Source organism: Triticum dicoccoides, chromosome 5A, assembly GCF_002162155.2.
Source record: "Triticum dicoccoides isolate Atlit2015 ecotype Zavitan chromosome 5A, WEW_v2.0, whole genome shotgun sequence".
NCBI lineage: Eukaryota > Viridiplantae > Streptophyta > Magnoliopsida > Poales > Poaceae > Triticum > Triticum dicoccoides.
Genome location: NC_041388.1, coordinates 121689889 through 121708257, shown reverse-complemented (window position 1 = coordinate 121708257; position 18369 = coordinate 121689889). Strand labels below are relative to the sequence as shown.

Below are 18369 nucleotides of genomic sequence, written 5' to 3'. Positions count from 1 at the left end.
CTGCCCAATGAATTTGTATTACCTCATGTCACATTGACTTTTCCAGGAGCCTTTTGTTCTTCTGCTGTCGTAACAAATAATTTAGTTATATCTCAACGATCTAAACCTGGCATTGCCCTAGCCTGCTTGTTTTATGCCTCCTTGATTCAGAGGAATTTCTATGTAGTTTATTAGGATTTCCATCCTTACGAATTTTGAGTACTACTATATTAGAGGGTTTTTTACAGTGTAATATTCTATTAGAAGTTATCTGGTATGTAGGATTTGAATCCTTAGGATGTCCTCTTTTCCTATAGGCCACTTCGCACTCAGTTCCAAAGGAAAACTTCCATTCAATCTAACCTCTTGGAAAATACCTTTTTGAACTAACAAATATGTTGTTGCATGCTCTCAGTTTTACAATATAAAATATGCTCTGTTATGTCACTAATACTTCTTACAATTTCATAATACAGGAACTTCTGGCCACTCTGTCAAGGAAACGGCAAGCACCTCCAGTTCTCAACAAAGCCTTACTGTTTCCCACAAGAACAATGCTGATAAAGAATTGTCTATCTTGAGTGTAATCATACAGGTAAGAGACACTCGCATCTGGTCATGTGATCTTTTAACAACCAGCCTATAATTTCCTATGTATGTCTTCCTGTCATTGGGCAATCTGAAAAACCAGCCTATAATTTCCTTTGTATGTGTGCAGTCATTGTGCAATCTGAGGCATTTCAGAGATAAACTTCTGATGGGGCCACTTGTATGGATCCCGTCAGTTGATAATCCCTGCATTGCACAGCAATTTTATGAAATCTTCTCTTCTTGGGAGAAAAACGACCACCACTTAACCGATGTTGTACTGACTTACATGAAGACTCTTCTCTGCAGAGTTGTAGATTGCAGCACTTTTTATGAAAAGGTTAGACCTTAATCACCATTGCATATATTTGCAAGACCGTTTAAACAAAAATTAATTGAAATTAGATTACAACGTTGAAAGCAGAGGATGTAATCCAGTTCGGTGCTGATGCTACCTTCAATTTATTTTATTTGCATGTGTTCATTTCTTACTTTGTGGTCATTTTGGAGGTCTGCAACTGTTTTCAACAAAACATAGATGCGGTATCTTACACTCCACAGAGGGAAACAGTCCTAGTTCATACCAGAATTAATTGTTTTTTCTTGTTATTTACTGTATATTTATGCATGCTGAATATTGATACCAAGTATATGCACTAGAATGGGCGAATTTAGGTACTCCCTCCGTAAAGAAATATAAGAGCGTTTAGATCACTAAAGTAGTGATCTAAACGCTCTATTATTTCTTTAGGGAGGGAGTATGTTGTTATTGTATGCTCTGTTGTGTTTTGCATCGCTGTTGTGTTTCTTTTACGTTGTGTGTAAAGTATTGACCTAAAAACAACTGCATTCTGCGTCTGTCCTATATGATCATGCACGCAATTAGTAATCCTGAATTCCTGGTGAATCAATTCCGCAGGTTGGGAAAACTTTTGCTTCTGAGATTGTGGCCACAATTCTCATTGAATTGCATATGTCAGAAACTTGTTCGCGTTTTAGAGAAAACAAGGAGACCGAGAGACATGTAGTGAACCGAATCACGTGCGGAGATTGCATATGCCCAACACATTATCTTTTTGGGATCAAATTCGATGCTCAAATCAGCTGTAGCTGTGGGAAGTCTTCCGGTGGATACCTGTATACCACACTTTTCCATAAACTTGATGCCGGTTCACCTCAAACAGCAAAGGTATGCTGTATGCAATAGTTTTCTGCCTAGCCAACATTGTATAGGTGGATATTGACGCAAGAGTATTCTAGAAAGTAGGAAATATTGACTAGAGGTTTTAATTGTCCTTGTACAGATCAAGTCCTTTGCAGAGCTTCCGGTTCTATTGGATGAACAGTTCCGCGAGGACAACAAATGCGACCATTGTGGAAGTCTGCAGAATATTGATCTTTTTCTTGCAAACACACCACACTTCTTTACAATAGGTAACGCTAATTGTCTCAAATTATAAGTTGGCTTTTATTTTATTCATACATCATAGCTTGCAGTAGTTTACACCAACAAATATTCATCACGTTGGCAGTTTTGAACTGGCTGGGTGGCAGTGAAAGCCAGGACACACTATCTGAAGTTCTGGCTGGCATCACGTCTCCCCTTGACACTGAGTTCTTTTGCAGAAGTGCTCATTCTGCAGCTATGTATGCTGTCACATCCATGGTACGTGCACAGCAAACTATTCTATTTTCCTAAATTGAATTGTTAATGGAGCTGAACAAATATTTTTATCATTTAATTCTCATGTTAAGGTAATCCTGAAATGAGAAAAAGCAACGAGCTATTTGTATTGGTTGACGTTCATGACCTTTTGTAAGTTGTGTTGCTAATTATTTACTGTTCCTTGACTGTTACTGGAGGCCAAGTTGGTATTGTTCTAAGACTGAAGCAAGGTTCTTACTTTTGTGGAACAAAACGGATCATGGTTAAACGGCGTTGTCACCTGGTTCAAATTGCCTATTTTACATTGACAAGGCATTTTGCTGCTATGTCTAAAGAAGTGGATAGAAGGTTTAAACTATGATACATCATATCTGAGTTGGTTCGTACTTGGAGTTGGAGAGATATTTGCAAGTTTTCGAATGGTCCTATCTGTGGCATATTTTTTCCTGCCTACTTCACTTATATCAAGATATTTAGAAGACTCGACAGAAGAATTTCAGCAAGAATCAATAGCTTGTGTGATCCTTACGTCGCTGAGTTCTTTTTATAAACGCTCCATTGATTGAACGGTTGAAGAAGTATCATATGTAGGTAAACTGGTTAGACCTTTTAAAGTCTGCTGCTCTCACAAGTATATTTTGCATTATTTTCCCTCCCTTTATAGCGAATAGGAAATGGCCTCATCAAATCACATGGAGTGGTTGCAGAACCTTTTATATGCACACTTCCTATCTCTCTGTCTCTGTTTACTCTTCTGTTGCTTTGAGTATTAGTACATGCCTATTGCAAGGTTGGTTTAATGCTCTGGTTACTTAATTTGCCTGCTTACATATGCAAGCATAGTCACTCCTTGCAAATGCAGTGCAATTTAGCATCCTTCTTATGCTAGCTTGCAATCCAAACTCTTGCAGATCTGCTATGCTGATGACCGCTACCTCTGCTTTGCTCGCGACGAGGACAAGTGGGTCATATATGGCTTCGAGACTGTTGAGGTAAGTTACTCGTGACTCCTGGGTGTTGATCAAGGCCTTGTATTCTTTCTTGTAGCCATTTTATTCTTAACTTGCTGATTTGTTGGTGTGAACTTCCTCCATGCAGAGAGAAGATAGTTGGGAGCATTTGCTAGAACGTTTCAAGGACTGCAAGCTCCAGCCTGAATTTCTATTTTTCGAGGTCATCAAGTAGACTGTTGTATAGCTACTTTGCAGAATGCAGACCTCTGTCTGACGATCAGAGCCAACTCTGGACCCAGTTTTTTTTTTGTTTCATTGCCACTATTTTGATGTTGTTTGGCTTGATCACTCTGACATACGAATACAGATAAATTCTTCAGAGATGGTATAAATTGTTCTGTGTGTTCTTAACTCGAAAGAAGGGCTTTATGATATTCGTCTTTGGAAGTTGAAACTGATGAGTGATGCATATCTTGACTTCTAATGTCACATTTAATGGCACCACGCCATTTTCTCTTAAGCCATAGTGTTGATAATGGAGTGATTTGATGCATCACCATCAGGAATCCGCTGTAGTCTGTTTTTATTTCCTTTCTTTGAGTTTTCTTTGTTAAAGGTAGCCCCTAGGGCTTTCGTTGTCTGTTTATGGCCCTTTGGCCTTTGTTGTTTGTATCTGGCATCATCTTGACCTTTTTCTCTCTAATACAAGATGACGCTCATTTGGATGCGTGTTGGAGAAGAAGAAAAATTGTTTCGTTTTTGTTGTCGAAAATGTTGACCCTTTCCGGTTTTGCATTGGGACTAGGTACTAAAATTGATGCTATTATAATCTTGCTAGCGTTAAAAAGAACGTAGAAGTGTTAGGATGATCTCCACCGTGTGGGCCCAATGGCCCACCGGGCCCTTAGATTCGCGCCCTGATCGGGGGCGCTCAACCCACTATGGGTGACGGGCCCCTATCACATGCACTATATATAAAGAGGTGGGGGTCGGCGGCTCGGATCACGAGGTTCGTTGTGACGCCGTACACCCCACCTACATCCCCTACCGATCTAGGGTTAGTGCAATGCTGACAGGAAGCACCGCCACCGCTACTCTCTGCCATCACCGGCCATCTTCACCATGGTCGGCACCAGAAGCTCCTCGAGCCACAGGAGGAAGGTAGGACCACAGAGGATCTCTAACCCTAACCAATTTTCAGAGATCTATCAATGGTTTCAGAGCCTGTTTTGGGTTAGATTTTTTTCAGGTAGAAATAAAACATAGCAAAGAAATCACAGAAGCATTTCCCCTCACAAAGAACCCTAGACAGGGCAAAGAAAATCACCGGAGCAGAGCCTTGGCTCGCCGGCAAAGAGCGCCGCCACAAGGCCGCGCCGTTCCTCTCGGTCCGGACGGGCATCGGCAAGCCGAGCCGTTTGGAAGAAGAACACACCCCACAGGGGCAAAGGGCACCACCACTGAGCCGTTTGACGGTGGCGCGTTCACCCTAGAGGTGCTCGCGCACGCCGGCAAAGGGGCCAGCAGGGGCGCCGCCTTCACATCCACGCCGGCGCAAGGGAGCGGGTGAGGGCTCTGCTCACATCTCTCTCTCTAACAGGATATTATAAAGTTAAATTGGAACCAATGAAAAAATTTAATTGGAAGAATTGTTCTTAGCAATGTTTTTCCCCTGTGGGTGAAATAAGATGCAGATAGTTTCTGCTATGACAAAAGAAAGATATTTGTTTTAAAGTCAAAATATAGTATTGTTATTTTCTGACCAACGTTGATGATAACAGTACTATAATTCTATATATGAGTCTTATCTTTAATAAATTTGTATCAAAGTGATCAATTTTCAGAGAATTGATAAAGATCAAGAAATGCTCTTGAGCTAGAGAAAAGTATATTTCTTGTTCTCGGTGCAATAAAGTTGAAGATGATTATTATTTCTTAGCAAAGTTGTTTAATAAAGATACTATCATCACATTGTTTATGAGTTATATGCATTATTTCTATTTCCGCCCAACGGTGATATGGAATTAATGTAGAAGGATGTTGTTTTATTCTAATTCTGCCACAACGGTGATTTAGAATATAAAAGAAAGTTTTAAAAAAAGTTTAATGTGCATATTTTTTAACCATACCAACGTAGGGTTATTTGCTCATTATTGTTGATTATTGGCTAAGTTTTCTCAGACTAAAAGTTTTTCATGCTTTCATTCGTGAAAGCGAATGGCTGGGTACTTGTGACCCGAAAGATGACCAAGAAAGGTCATAACGTGAGGGAGTATGTTCTCTCTAAGAATGGCTTCAAAAGAAAAGAATTATTGGATATTAATCCAACAAAAGAAAACAGATAGATCGTTGAGAGTCTTGGTTGACGAATGTCTTTCATGTATTCTATATGAAGAAGATTTTTCAGTCAACACGATTTGAGATGAAACAAGCAACATGCGTGTTTAATTTGACCAATGTCGGATTAAGCATGTGTGTCAAAGAGCGTTTGGATTTATTTCTGAATTTAATGATTGCATAAGCAGTCAAAAGAGCCAATTCTGGCATTCATGTTCCTTACAGGGAATTACCCGCATAGCAGGAAAAGAGGATTATGATAAAACCCGCATGGCGGGGAAAGTCTGGGAAAATACCCGCGTAACTGGGTAAAGTTGACATAGTATTATGTCAAAAATCATATATGTCAGGAGAAATTATTGCAAAGAACTTATCATGTATGACAGGAGAAAGATATGATGACTCATGTGCTTTTAATGTGTCCCACTCTGGGAGAAAAGTATGGAGTAACTATTATGCTTTCCTAGTATCGACCGCACACCTTATGTGTAACGGTCATTAAACACTCAATAAATCCAAAGAGAAGAAAAGTTACAGACGAACCTAAAGATAAGAATGATATGCAAATGTGTCTTGCAAAAGTACTAATGATAAAGAACTCAGTTGAGTTTCTGAAATGGAATAAGGAAAAAGTACTCCCATACCCAGTTAACAGGTAACTTCATTACGTATGAAGTAATCAGATAAATGAAGTGGATAATCAAAGTTTCCTCACTTCACAAGAGTTGTGAATGGTTTTCCGAAATTGTGGAAGAAAAGTTCTTACCACATCTCGAGGGGATAAAGAAATATGAGATATCCATTAATGAAGAATGTGATCATTTGGGGGAGTACGACGGTCATAATAATACCCCTAAAAAAAGGAATAGTTGTATTTCTGGATCTTTTACAGTTCCGAAAGCAGACTAAGGAATACTAAGACGGTGTTTAAAGTGCCATAAAGAAGAAAGTTTTAACAGAATAAACCCAAATTATAAAGTTTAAAGATATGCCATTTTTAGTGAAGATGGAGTAATCTGGGGGAGCATGTTGTATGACCTATACAACACCTGTTGTCAGCTCCATAAAGGATGAATGAGTAAACATGGATCTTGTGATATAGGTCCTTGTAAAACCTATTGCCTCTTGGAAATGAAAGACTATAGAATTAAATTTGCCTCATGGCAATGACAGAGCATCAACAGCCCCATATGAAAGAAGTGCCAGTACCTGAGACACAGCTGGTCTCAAGGAATGAGAAAATCAGATACTTCTAATTACTATAAAGTCTATGTTAGTGAAATTCAAATGGAGGTTGATCTCACCTCATTTAAAGCGCTCAATCAAGCTTAGAGAAGTGTCTGTTTGTCTAAATGATAAGAGACTATGTGAGATGAAATAAAATTGGTGAATCCCGACAATGTTTGGGACTCATAAGTAATTTCCAGTGGAGCATAAACAGTAGGCTGTAAAGGGTCTATAAGGTCAATGTGACTCCAAAGGAAATACGTAAAGGTGTAAAGCGCGACTTAAATCGAAAGATTTTGTGCAAAGAGAATGAACAGATTACAATGAGTGTTAGTGGCACGTCATGACCGACATCATGATCTGATTTACATCAGATGAAAGTAAAGAATGCACGTGATACTGCTTCAAGAAGTCATTTATGGACTAGAGCAAGCCTCTAGACAGTGGCATTTAAAGTTAAAAGAATCAGATGTTATTTTGGGTTAAAGAAAATGAGAGGACAATTGTATTCATGCAAAGTTATAGAATGGGAAATTCATTTCCTAATACAGTGCACGTGGATGACGTCCTACTTGCTAGTGGTGATGTCAATATGCTGCAGGAAGAAAAAGAAAAAAAAGGTTCTTGTCCTCAAAGTTCAAAAGAACGTTCTCGGTAGAGTGTCTCTCGTTATAAATATCGAGATTCACCAAGAAAATAATAAAATCAGGTATTAGGAATGTCGCATGGACATGCTAAGAAAGGTCTCTAAAGTATGCATGCGAGAAAACCTACGCTTGTTCTTATAGTCAAGGGTAATGGAGCTGGAAACTATGATGTTTCAAAAGTTGATGAGAAAAGATTGAAAACGGATATGGTACCATATGCTTCAGCTGTTGGAAGCTCAATATATTACCCTAACACAATTCACGTATCCGGGTTGTTTTGGCAATGTCCAGTCTATATATAGATCAATGGAATGGAGTCAAAGATATCGGCCTCAAGCTGAAAGAAATAAGTGCTCTAAAAAGATTGTGAGTACAAAGACAAGACTTGTGAAATGTATAGCGAAATCCACAATTGTCGCTAACTTTCACACTTGGTGGTTTTTGTGTGGAAAAGCTCCAAAGAATGAAACAATTATCATCAATATGATGCAAAGATATGTTATAGCTTGATATGAGGCTGGGGGACAGGCAAAATGGTTAAGGAGACATGTACCCGGAGTTGATAATGGTTGACAACAGCGATAACCATTTTAAAGTTTTTCGCTCCTATGATAACGAGTCAAGTGTTGATGCCAAACACACTGACACACTGTTATGTGTTGTAAAGGAGAAAGTCCGGAATTATGTAGAAATGCTTGAAGCATAAAAGCAACAGACAAATGTTTGCAGATCTGCTTATTAAAGGCTTACCGGCCTGTGTGTTCAGAGAACACACAGTCGACATGGGTTTTATGGTATAGTCTAACATTTCCGGACAATAAAAGGGCCCAAGGTTAAAGAATTTGTTTCAAAACAAAGAGGTACGTTGTGGCTGTCTGATTCTATCGGCAATTGAGCTGTGACGATGAAACATGTTCTATGTATTGATCTGTTATGAAACGAGTAAAGTAAAAGTGTAAGGTCAAAAGTAAAAGTTGAAATCAAGAGGAAGAATGTTAGGATGATCTCCACCGTGTGGGCCCAACGGCCCACGGGGCCCTCAGATTCGCGCCCTGATCGGGGGCGCTCAACCCACTATGGGTGACGGGCCCCTATCACCTGCACTATATGTAAAAAGGTGGGGGTCGGCGGCTCGGATCACGAGGTTCGTTGTGACGCCGTACACCCCCACCTACATCACCTACCAATTTTAGGGTTAGGGCAGTGCTGACAGGAAGCACCACCACCGCTACTCTCTGCCATCACCGGCCATCTTCACCATGACCGGCACCAGAAGCTCCTCGAGCCACAAGAGGAAGGTAGGACCACTGAGGATCTCTAACCCTAACCAATTTTCAGAGATCTATCAAGAAGATAGTTTCGAGAGAGGGGGCTCGGGATACCACTGTCCTCTTAACCATCCCAGCTTAATGGCATACCTTGTAGTTATACACTTCTACTTTATATATACTCGCTGGCGCTGGCATGTACGACGCGTGAGCCCACAAGTACTAATACACACAGGATCGTCAGACAGTACAGTAATTCCACACAGCCGCACCATAATCCGGGAAGCAGAAAAATTCTTGGAGGGAGCAGCTGTAGTGCAGGTACCAGATCCAAGAACGAAACCTTACTGATTTTGTTACAACTAGCGATGGTCACGTTCGTTCTACCTCAGCAAGAATAGGCAACGATGTGACTGATAGTAGATCTATACAGCAGATGGATAAAGAAAAGAAAATGAGATGTACAAGTTGAGTTCTGCTGGGTGGCTCAGACTACAACGAACAAATGGGTGTCTCTGTGTCTAATTCCTAAGTGTGTGTCATATTCAGTCAAAGATGTAACAGCAACTCTGTACAACATCTTCAGATCATTGCAGCGCAAGCCCCATTTCGACTCCGGGTCCAAGCATGCGTCTGGTTGGTGCATCTTCTATCTGCAAGACAAGAGATGGGGATATGCTGTATGACTCCGAGCACAAGCGGCAGCAAGCCAACTGGGCGCTCGATCGCCCACTGCTCTGCTCCCGCTTTTATCTGCGAGATAAGATGGGAATGCTATACGTAAGTGTCATTTGTAACAGTAGCAGGTCTGTTGGGATGTTGAACTGCCACCTTAACAGTTGAATCATAAACATTTGTTTGCATATCAATTTGATATTCACGTGTTATCATGACTACATAACATTTTTTCTTTTACTTTGATGATCCTGCTAACAGTTCAGTTTTAGGATGGTTGACTGGAAAAACAGTTGTATAAAGTATGAAGCCCTAATGACATAACACTTGGTAGTGAAACTCTAGTATGGAAGTCAAATGTGTTTGGGCACTGGTATGTTCTTCATGAAGTAATGGGCTGATGGAACAAATTAGAACTTACGTTGCTTGAAGTTGGAAATGAGGATCGAAAATGAAAAGTTCCCTCTGTTCATCCGTTGGATTTCCTAACCACCGACAGAACATCCACGCTGCCCCAGCAACCGACGATACAGACAGGATCGCCAGGAAGCCGAAATGAGAGACGTCATTTGCAATTATAGCCATAGCAAGCATGACTAACTCTGCAAGGCTTGCAATTGAAACCTCCATTCCTCCAATAAGGTTTGCTTTTGAAGCAGGAACTCCTGTTTGGATGATCTGTGTCCCCACAACATCATAAGACATGTGCCCCAACCGAGATAATGCCTGAAATTTAACAGGAAACCGCCGCAATGTTTAGTCTATTGTACTCGTCAAACTCGTAATCGAAGGGTAATTTGTAGCTAAGGTCTTGTTCTCACAATGGAAGCGAGGAAGATGAGCAGAGGTGTTCTCTGTGAGATGGGTCCAGCCCAATACACTGTGAGAGCAATTGACAAGAGTGAAGCTTGAAATATCAATCCAGCTGCTCCCGCCTGGTATTTATAACATAACAGTATGCACCAAAGAAAATTGAGGTAAGTTAGCATCAATTGTGACAAATAGTGTAGACATGGGAAAAAGGTATAGATCCAACCTTTAGAATTCCAACTCTTTTCACCAGGCTTGAGGAGATGAATGTTGCAACAAGACCCATAACAGAACACAATCCACTAAAAGCACCGACGATAGATGGACTAATACCTGTTAAACAGCTGTTACTAATTTGTAGACATTTCTCTGAAATTGATAAATTTGAGCTGGGAAAGGGAAACATACCCCGATGCATCAACAATGCAGTCATTATCGCGCCAGGAGCAAGTGCCACGTTGAAATTTAGAAACACGGTAGCTACACTTGCAGGTAGAACTGTCTGCTGCTTATACTCATTCCAGCCATGCTTGATAGAACTTAAGCCATTTTGAACTGAATGGTAGAGAGAATATCAGAACATCCACATATAACTGAACTTAAATAACTAATTTGATCTAAGTTCCTCACTGGGACGATCCACTGTGAGATTAGGCATTATGATGTGTTGCTACGTTTGGTGCTGGGTTTTCCTTTAAATGGATGAAAAAACACTTCGTGCCTGGACTCTAGTATATTACTTGATTTTCTGCTTCATGGTAACATGGGCAAAGCTTTTGCACATTCTCTAAGAAAAACTTCCTCACCTATCTTGCGGACATCCAATAGATCAGCACAAATAGATTCGTCACTGGGGGTTCTCGAGGAATCAAGCGCATGACAAGAGACGCTGTTAATTAATTGACCCAACATAACCTAAAAAGACCATACAGCATCTTGTGAGTATGCTAATGCATGCTAAATCTGGTGATTCAAGATTCAGCTTAAAGATATATGTGGTATACCAGAATGGGAAAACTGCATATCATTAGAGCAGAGGAAATCTTCAAACAGATTACTATGTCGTATTTGGTGAGCAGAAGGCCAAAAACTGAAGCACCAACGGTCTGCGATATCCAAAATGGTTATGCATGTTATGCAACTATAATTTCCACTCAAAATTGATTGCATGCTGTGATTAAAGTACAGAATAATAAGATAACAAAATCCACCAAACAGGCATTCTTGTCATCTCCCGAAGTCTTCATAAATTTAAAAAGATGCAAGGTCTATATCGTCAGGACGTAGGACTATCTCACCTCACAAAGAAGATCAAGTCGATTAAGCATGGCATTAGCTTGAGCTAATGCAACAGGCCTGTTTGTTCCTGCTAACTTCATAGAGAAAGAAGAACAGTGAGGCATACAGTTGGTCAAAACCGACAAGAAAACAAGCTATTTGTAATTCCTAAGTGTTTCTTACAATTGCAAGCTTTCCGTTGCTAAATCACTAACACTTGCTATTTTAGGAGTGGAATGCATTTCATTGAAAAAAAATAGGAAAGAATCTGCAAAACAAAATATGGATTAGCAACCATACCAGCACAACCCAGTCCCTCTCCATGGAAACTCCTAGTGCCAATCCTGCAAGCCTTTCAATAGCTCCGGCTATCACTAGCACAATGAACCAAGGCCTGAGAAGCAAAGCTGATGTAGAAGTACGGCCCGCGTTCTTGAGAGCATATATGACCATTGCAGCTGATATTAACTGAGTGGCCACCTGAATAGGCGGGTTGAGAAGAAAACTGGCATAAACTATTTTTCATTGTGCATAAAATTATAATCTAGAGCAATCTATTCTCTTTGCCCATAATGCAAGAAAGCAGAGAAAATAAAGCAAGTACCTGGACAGCATTCAATCCTGTGTACATGGGTATTCGCGGGAAATGATCCATAAGTTTGCCAACTATTGGAGCCCCGAGAAATACTGAGAGCTGGAAATCATAAAATAATTTAGATTGTTGATTCTACTAACATCTCTTGAATTTAGCACAGCGATGGGCACCTTTCCGAAGAAACCAACAATAGCCACAGGCAATAGGCTTGGATGAAGAATTGCCAGGGCAGCAGGCCAAGCAAAATTCCAGAGCTGTTCCACAAGGTTACCAAACAAGTAGCTAGCATAGAGAGCTGCATAAATGATGTTAAAGGGGTATTAAGTTCCATGATAGATGGATTGCCGGGAGGCTTGCCCATCAATTATTTTAATTTTTTTGTAAAAAGATTAAAAAAATCACTAGGGGTAGGTATGCCTGCTTGTCACATACTAGGAGTTGAAAACTGAAAACATTAATCAGCTGCAAATTATGAAATATTACAATAGCAGATACTTTGGTTAATGAACCCATATTCCTCAAAAAGGAACAACATTATTAATTATTAACTGCATGGCTTAGTGCGTAAAGTGTAAACAGTTATATAAAGATAATCCAACTATGGTGCCATGAAAATGCCTTTACCATGTAGTCCAGCAGGGTGAGCTGGAGTGGCGGCCAATGTTTGTTGCTCTCCTTCAGATAAGACCTGAATTATGAACAGACTGTCAGTAGACGACAAAACAAGACTATTTGACGAAGACCATGGTGGAGGAAAGAAAATACATACCGGCAGCTCCTCAAAATCGGCATGGTGCTGAGTACTATCATGTGGTGGAAAAGGACTAGAATCTAGAACATCTCCTAGGATATTGACAACTGGAATAGAGCAGCCTGGCGGTAATGATGGATGATCATCGAAAGCCTCCTCTTCCTTATTTACATTGCTAACATCAACCTCAATATTTGCGATGTAACACCTTTGAACAAAATTGTTTGACCTGCAAAAATACTAACATGTTAGTTGAAAGTTGAAACATTGTAACTCAAGAACAAAAGCAACATCAATCCACTAACTTGGCATACATCAACCTACTAACGTTTTGCTAATTCAATTGTGGATGATCTAAAATACAGCGTAGGAATCAGCACGCATGCTCAGGCGAAAACATACTGACAAGAAAATATTCATCGCATTAACTAATGTGCACTCTTCCTCACAAACTCCAGTGTCACTTAATAAACAATCGACCCACAAGTGAAGTGCCAACGCCACCTGCATTTTCTAGGTCCTATACCAAGCTTCCGGAGAAGCCTAAATCTGACCTGACTTGAACTTATCTCTAGACCATCCATAAGGCCGTAACAAACCAATAATCCAAAGTAAGAAACGCCTGCGTCCGTTCAATCCCTTCCCCGGCTAACACTTTCATGCTAAACATCCAATATCTCGCGTGCAATTAGCGCCAAGCATCCCAAACAAACGCAAAGCCATTTATAAAGCAGACAGGGCATCCAGAGCATCCCAAGCAGACAGCAAGCAGTCACCTGAGCGCGCTGACGCAGGGGGAGGCCGGCCTCAGGCGCAGCCTCGGCAGGCCGGGGAGATACCCGCGGACGAGCGGAGTCTGCGGCGATGAGGCGAGAAGGGCGGCAGCGGTAACCATCCCCATGGCTCCTCTGCGGCGGCGGCGGCGGCGGCGGCGCGACTACTCATGCATGCAGCCTTTCCAGGACCGGGCGCCGGCGGCGGGATTGGGCCCGGCGGGAGCTTCTGGAAGCGTGCCGTGCTACTGGCTACCTTATCCTGATGAGGTTGAGGTGGACGAGCGGGCGGAGGAGGGAGAAGAAGAGAGACAAGGGAGCGTCAAGTTGCCAACTGAGGCAGCGAGGAAGAGAGGGAGAGAGCGGAAAGAGGATATGGGAGGGGATAAACGGAGGCCTAAGCGCCGTCCGATTTTTAATCGAACGGGTGAGGATTTTCCAGTTGCCTCTGATTTTTGTTTTCAAAAAATGAGGTTGTTTGTGACCGGGAAGGCAGCCGCATGTCACGATTTTGAGACGCCAAATTTCTTGTCCTCGTTCCGTTCATCCGGTGCTTGAAATGTGATTTTCGAGGAAGCATCGATTTGAGGATTTCTTTTTAGGAAAAACATTTACAACCGGCAGGCCTCTCTTTCTCATTGGATCAACTTAAATCCTACGGGCCAGCAACGCATGCATCTCACCTTATTCCTTCGCTAGCTTTATCCCCTTTGTTGTCTTCCTCGAATCTCTCTTTTTCTGTTTTTTCTCACCTCACGCACAAGCACATCGAAACAAAGACGATGAAGCTGCTTTTCTCTCCTCCGTGTCCGTGGCCTCTCTTTCCTCCTCTCTGGCCTCTCTCTCCTCCTCCTCCCTGGTCACGAGATTCAGCCTTTTTGTCGCGCCTGTTGTGAAGTCAGTTCATGGGGTAGGCTGCATGCTGCACCCCACGTCCATGGCCTGCGAGCTCGCGGGCATGGACTGCAAGAGCACGGGAGGTTGCGAGCTGCAACCATGTGATGCAACCGGTGAGCCGTTTTGCTGGAACCAGCAACACCAACTGCTTGCGCGACAAAAGTTTCAACTGGTGTGTAACATAGCTTCAAACGGCGAAGAAGAAAGCCTCGAACCCATGAGAAAAAGCTTCAACAACAGAAAAAGCTTTAACCGGTGTGTAAAAAAGCTTCAACCGACGAAGAAGGAAGCTTCAACCATGGAAAAAGCTTCAATGGGTGTGGGAAAAAAAGCTTCAAACTGTGGAAAAAGTTTCAATCGACGTGAAAAAAGCTTCAACCGGCATGGAAAAAGTTTCAACCGGCGCGACATGGTGGCAATGGTGCAAGTGGCGACACTGGCAGCTGCCGCCTGACGGCATGGCGGTGCTACACCGGTGACTGCTAATTGCTGCAACGACGAAGGGGTCGGGCGTTCTACAATGACGGTGGGGTGTTGCGTAGAGGTACTGCTGTAACAAGTGGGATTGGTGTTGCGACGACGGCGACCAGTGATGGGAGGCGGCGGACGGCGAGGGACGATGACCTGGTGATGCTTCAAGGCCAGGCCTCGAGTGGCGGTGTCCAATGGAGCTGTTGTTTCTTTGGATTGGATGTGATTTTTCTTGAGCAAAAAGGAACGATCTAAAGGACTGGCCTGAAGGTGGGCAACAACACAATCTGATGCGCCCGATGTGACCGGCCGAACCATTGCGCCAGTCCACCGGAGCCTAGTGCTCGCCTTATTTTTTGCGAGAGTAAAAGAGTTTATTTCATCATGATAGAGTTACAATTTTTTTGAGGGGCGGGAAACTTGAAAGCTTTATTCAACTAATGCATTCACGTTGCAATAGGTTGCCCGATCTACAAATGTGTTGAATTTAAAAAAACTAGGAAAATAGCTCTCATGTTTCATTCAGAAGTGATGCCACCACCGAGTGCGATGAGGGCATATCCAACGCCGACCCTCAAACTGCTCGCATACGTCCGGACTGCATGGTTCAGACCGTGAAAGCCATCCAACGCGGTCTTGTATCGGTCCGCCTATCGATCCGGGACACATTTTTCCCTCAATCTAGAACCAAACATGGGGGAGGGGGGCTTTGTAGGAGTCCGGCACGAGACACGTCGGACTCTTACACCCATGGCCCACCCAAAAGAAGGTGGAGCCAGCCCTTTTGTAGAATCGCACATTGTTTTCATGCCAAAATCTCCCACTCTCTTCTTCCATCCTGCCGCTCTCCACTCAACTCCCGCCCTTTTCTCCCACTTTCTTCTTCTTCGTCGCCACCATCGACGCATGGAACCAGATCAGGACCTGCCAAAGATGGAGGTGGTGGAGGTGCAGGAGGATTCGAGCATCACCCTCGCTCGGAAGATCAACTCGGTGGCGCGGCAAAATCATCGCGTCAAAGCGAAGGCCACAAAGGAGGCAACACTCATGAAGCAGAAGGCTGGTGGAGGTCGTAGCCAGGGTCGCAGAGCCCAGACGGTGTCGCCCACCATCCTGATGCCGCCATGGTCGAAGCACTATAAGGTTCCATACTACTACGCCTCCAAGCAGCTCGGTAGGCAGTCGGCTGCAACCGCCGCCAAGAAAGTGCCTTACATCATCGACACCAACGCGACGTCGTTGCTCTTCTCGGAGTCCGCTTTGCCACAGCTCGTCCAGGCGCGGACGACAGGCGGGGAGCACATGGGTGCCCGCACGCTATTCTCTACTATACCTAAAGCCAGTGAGAAGGTGTACGACAACGCGGACACGAAGATGTTGGACATCGTTGATACGTCTCCGTCGTATCTACTTTTCCAAACACTTTCGCCCTTGTTTTAGACTCTAACTTGTATGGTTTGAATGGAACTAACCCGGACTGACGCTGTTTTCAGAAGAATTTCCATGATGTTGTTTTATGTGCAGAAAACAAATATTCTCGAAATGACCTGAAACTCCACGGGAGGTCTTAGAACAAAAAATCCTTGCTAAATATAAAGACCAGGGGGCCCACACCCTTCTCACGAGGGTGGGGGCGCCCCCCTACCTCGTGGGCCCCCTGGAGACCCTCCGACGCCAATTCCAACTCTATATATTTGCTTTCGGAGAGAAAAAAATCAGAGAGAAGAAATCATCGCATTTTATGATACGGAGCCGCCGCCAAGCCCTAAAACCTCTCGGGAGGGCTGATCTGGAGTCTGTTCGGAGCTCCGGAGAGGGGGATTCGTCGTCGTCGTCATCATCAACCATCCTCCATCACCAATTTCATGATGCTCACCGCCGTGCGTGAGTAATTCCATCATAGGCTTGCTGGACGGTGATGGGTTGGATGAGATTTATCATGTAATCAAGTTAGTTTTGTTAGGGTTTGATCCCTAGTATCCATTATGTTCTGAGATTGATGTTGCTATGACTTTGCTATGCTTAATGCTTGTCACTAGGGCCCGAGTGCCATGATTTCAGATCTGAACCTATTATGTTTTCATCAATATATGAGAGTTCTAGATCATATCTTGCAAGTCTATAGTCACCTACTATGTGTTATGATCCGGCAACCCCGAAGTGACAATAATCGGGTGTTGGGGAACGTTGCAGAAAATTAAAATTTTTCCTACGGTTTCACCAAGATCCATCTATGAGTTCATCTAAGCAACGAGTCTAGGGAGAGAGTTTGCATCTACATACCACTTGTAGATCGCGTGCGGAAGCTTGCAAGGTGATGATGTAGTCGTACTCGACGTGATCCAAATCACCGATGACCTGCGCCGAACGGACGGCACCTCCGCGTTCAACACACGTACGGAACAGCCACGTCTCCTCCTTCTTGATCCAGCAAGGAAGGGAGGAGAGGTTGAGGGAGATGGCACCAGCAGCAGCACGACGGCGTGGTGTTGGTGGAGCTGCAGTACTCCGGCAGAGCTTCGCTAAGCACTATGGAGGTGGAGGAGGTGTTGGGGAGGAAGAAGGAGGCAACCAAAGGCCAGGGCGTTCAGGTATGAAGTCCCTCCTCTCCCCCCACTATATATAGGGGTGCCAAGGGGGGGTGGCCGGCCCTAGGAGATCAAATCTCCTAGGGGGTGCGGCGGCCAAGGGGGGGTTTTCCCTCCCCCCAAGGCACCTAGGAGGTGCCTTACCCTCCTAGGACTCTTGCCCCCCTTGAACCCTAGGCGCATGGGCCTATGTGGGGCTGGTGCCCTTGGCCCATTAGGCCAAGGTGCACCCCCACACAGCCCATGTGGCCCCCGGGACAGGTGGACCCACCCGGTGGACCCCCGGGACCCTTCCGGTGGTCCCGGTACAATACCGATAACCCCGAAACTTGTCCCGATGCCCGAAACAGGACTTCCCATATATAAATCTTTACCTCCGGACCATTCCGGAACTCCTCGTGACGTCCGGGATCTCATCCGGGACTCCGAACAACATTCGGGTTACTGCATATACATATCCCTATAACCCTAGCGTAACTGAACCTTAAGTGTGTAGACCCTACGGGTTCGGGAGACATGCAGACATGACCGAGACTCTCTCAGTCAATAACCATCAGCGGGATCTGGATACCCATGATGGCTCCCACATGCTCCTCGATGTTGTCATCGGATGAACCACTATGTCGAGGATTCGATCAATCCCTGTATGCAATTCCCTTTGTCAATCGGTACGTTACTTGCCCGAGACTCGATCGTCGGTATCCCAATACCTTGTTCAGTCTCGTTTCCGGCAAGTCACTTTACTCGTACCGTAATGCACGATCCCGTGTCCAACACCTTGGTCACATTGAGCTCAATATGATGATGCATTACCGAGTGGGCCCAGAGATACCTCTCTGTCATACGGAGTGACAAATCCCAGTCTC

The 18369-nt window shown here is 43.6% G+C and overlaps 1 protein-coding gene across 1 annotated transcript; it reads right to left on the bottom strand.

The window, feature by feature from the left end:
* Positions 1–8939: 8939 nt before the first annotated feature.
* On the bottom strand, positions 8940–13888 carry LOC119300023 (solute carrier family 40 member 2, chloroplastic-like). The gene is made up of 14 exons (XM_037577113.1): positions 13551–13888; positions 12793–13003; positions 12648–12711; positions 12194–12318; positions 12033–12122; positions 11729–11908; positions 11449–11523; positions 11155–11256; positions 10957–11065; positions 10559–10705; positions 10377–10483; positions 10162–10275; positions 9762–10066; positions 8940–9418 (listed from the first exon to the last, which is right to left on the bottom strand). Exons 1-14 carry the CDS (start codon positions 13673–13675, stop codon positions 9415–9417), a joined length of 1758 nt encoding a protein of 585 aa, XP_037433010.1. The 5' UTR covers positions 13676–13888; the 3' UTR covers positions 8940–9414.
* Between the last annotated feature and the right edge of the window lie 4481 nt (positions 13889–18369).